Below are 1,681 nucleotides of genomic sequence, written 5' to 3' on the forward strand. Positions count from 1 at the left end.
GAGGTCGTTTCTCCTGCTTGGGAAGCTTCCTTAACTCTATGTCACAAAGCTGACTTGATTTGTTTGGATTTTTTAAGTACATTTATGAATACACTGCGCTACAGAACAATTTGTGGCGAACAGAATAGATATTTCTGTGTTATATCTATCGTCCTTTAGGTCAAATGTATTAATGAGTATCGTACGTATGACAAACGTCGCACACCCATTTTTCCACTATTATCAAAACTGCTCTGCTTGCGTATCAACTCGTGCGACCGGAATCTATTTTTTATCATAATCGTGATTACGCCACTTTCTACTTCGATATGTGTCTTTTTTTAAGTGTCCATTTATCGACACGGCGAAGGTATTTTCTTGATAACGGTTACACGTTCATTTGAAATTTGGAGGAACTCGCTCATAGCTATATAAATACATTCGTCTACATTCGGCCCTCATCAGAAGTATTTCCAATGCCGGTTAATTACAGCTTCGCAAAAAGATGAAGCATTTCACACTAGCTGCAGTCATTCTTTATGTGCTGGGTGCACAGGTAAGTCATGTTAAAAAACATAACGTATTCAGATTTTAAAACTAATTTTCATACAGGCTGCTCCGGATCGTACACCACGTATAATCGAGGGAAACATTGCTCTTCACCAACCGTATAATGCTTACATCCTATATCTGAATCAAAACAATGCTGGATTCTTCAGTGGTGGCTCGATAATTTCTAATCGTCACATTTTGACTTCTGCAAGGAATATCGTTGGGTAATTTCCATTTTTTTATTATCATGAGTGAGCATTTGAACTGACATTTATATTTATCAGATTTGTTCGGTGGAATGTTGGTTTGGGAAGTAATGTTTTTGTTGAACTCAGCTATATAGTGTCAACAGAAGCTATAGCTCATCCATTATTCGATAGAGATACTTGGTTAAACGACATTGGCATTATCGTACTGCCTGTGTCGCTTGTGTTTACAATACATATAAATCCAGTTGCTCTCCCGCAACTATCCGAAAGTATGCTACCATACGTAAATGAAGAAGGCTCCATCGTTGGTTTTGGATTCACTGACGGCAGTTGTAAGTATAGCACCCAAACTATTCGCAAAAAGAATAAAATCTAATTCTCATAAACTTCAACAGCAACGACCCATGCTAACGTTCTGCACCGTGCCTTCCAGAGGGTAATTACCGATGCGCGTTGCCAAGCGCGCTACCCAGTAACGGCTCCAGAGCATTTCTGCGCCGAAGACACTGCTGGTTCTAGTAACGTCTGTAATGGTGATATTGGTGCTGGTTTTATAACAGAACTGCGTGGCGTACCGATCCTCACTGGAATTGCCACGCTGATTACTGAAAACTGCGGTAACTCATACCCAACGGGGTACACTCGCGTGGCATCCTTCCGGTCCTGGATATACAGTGTGGCACAGATCTGATGATGCACGGTGAATAAATATATTATTTACGGGAATGTGTATATGTACAATAGTGGTGGAATCACTAAATTACCTCGGGTCCAAGTCGCTAAGAAAGCCTGATGTTACTTGCACTTTGCAGTTTGCCTTCAACATTAACAACACTCACTTTAAGCTTTTCAAAGTTGCTTTCCTCGTTGAACTCACCTACACAAAGTTACTGCACGTTGTTGAATGAACCCAAAAAGGAATCGGATGCAGTGCTGTGAAA

The 1,681-nt window shown here is 40.5% G+C and overlaps 1 protein-coding gene across 1 annotated transcript; it reads left to right on the top strand.

Moving 5' to 3' along the window:
- The first annotated feature begins 338 nt into the window (after positions 1-338).
- On the top strand, positions 339-1,466 carry LOC134224863 (collagenase-like). The gene is made up of 4 exons (XM_062704501.1): positions 339-535; positions 592-755; positions 816-1,072; positions 1,136-1,466. The coding sequence occupies exons 1-4, from the start codon at positions 485-487 to the stop codon at positions 1,429-1,431; spliced, it is 768 nt and encodes a 255-aa protein (XP_062560485.1). The 5' UTR covers positions 339-484; the 3' UTR covers positions 1,432-1,466.
- The last annotated feature ends 215 nt before the right edge of the window (positions 1,467-1,681 follow it).

The sequence above is a fragment of the Armigeres subalbatus genome, chromosome 3 (assembly GCF_024139115.2).
Source record: "Armigeres subalbatus isolate Guangzhou_Male chromosome 3, GZ_Asu_2, whole genome shotgun sequence".
NCBI lineage: Eukaryota > Metazoa > Arthropoda > Insecta > Diptera > Culicidae > Armigeres > Armigeres subalbatus.

Coding starts and splice junctions, on each gene's coding strand:
- LOC134224863 (XM_062704501.1), top strand. CDS start 485: ATGAAGCATTTCACACTAGCTGCAGTCATTCTTTATGTGCTGGGTGCA. Junction 536..591: donor TTTATGTGCTGGGTGCACAG/GTAAGTCATGTT, acceptor ATTTTCATACAG/GCTGCTCCGGATCGTACACC. Junction 756..815: donor TCTGCAAGGAATATCGTTGG/GTAATTTCCATT, acceptor TATATTTATCAG/ATTTGTTCGGTGGAATGTTG.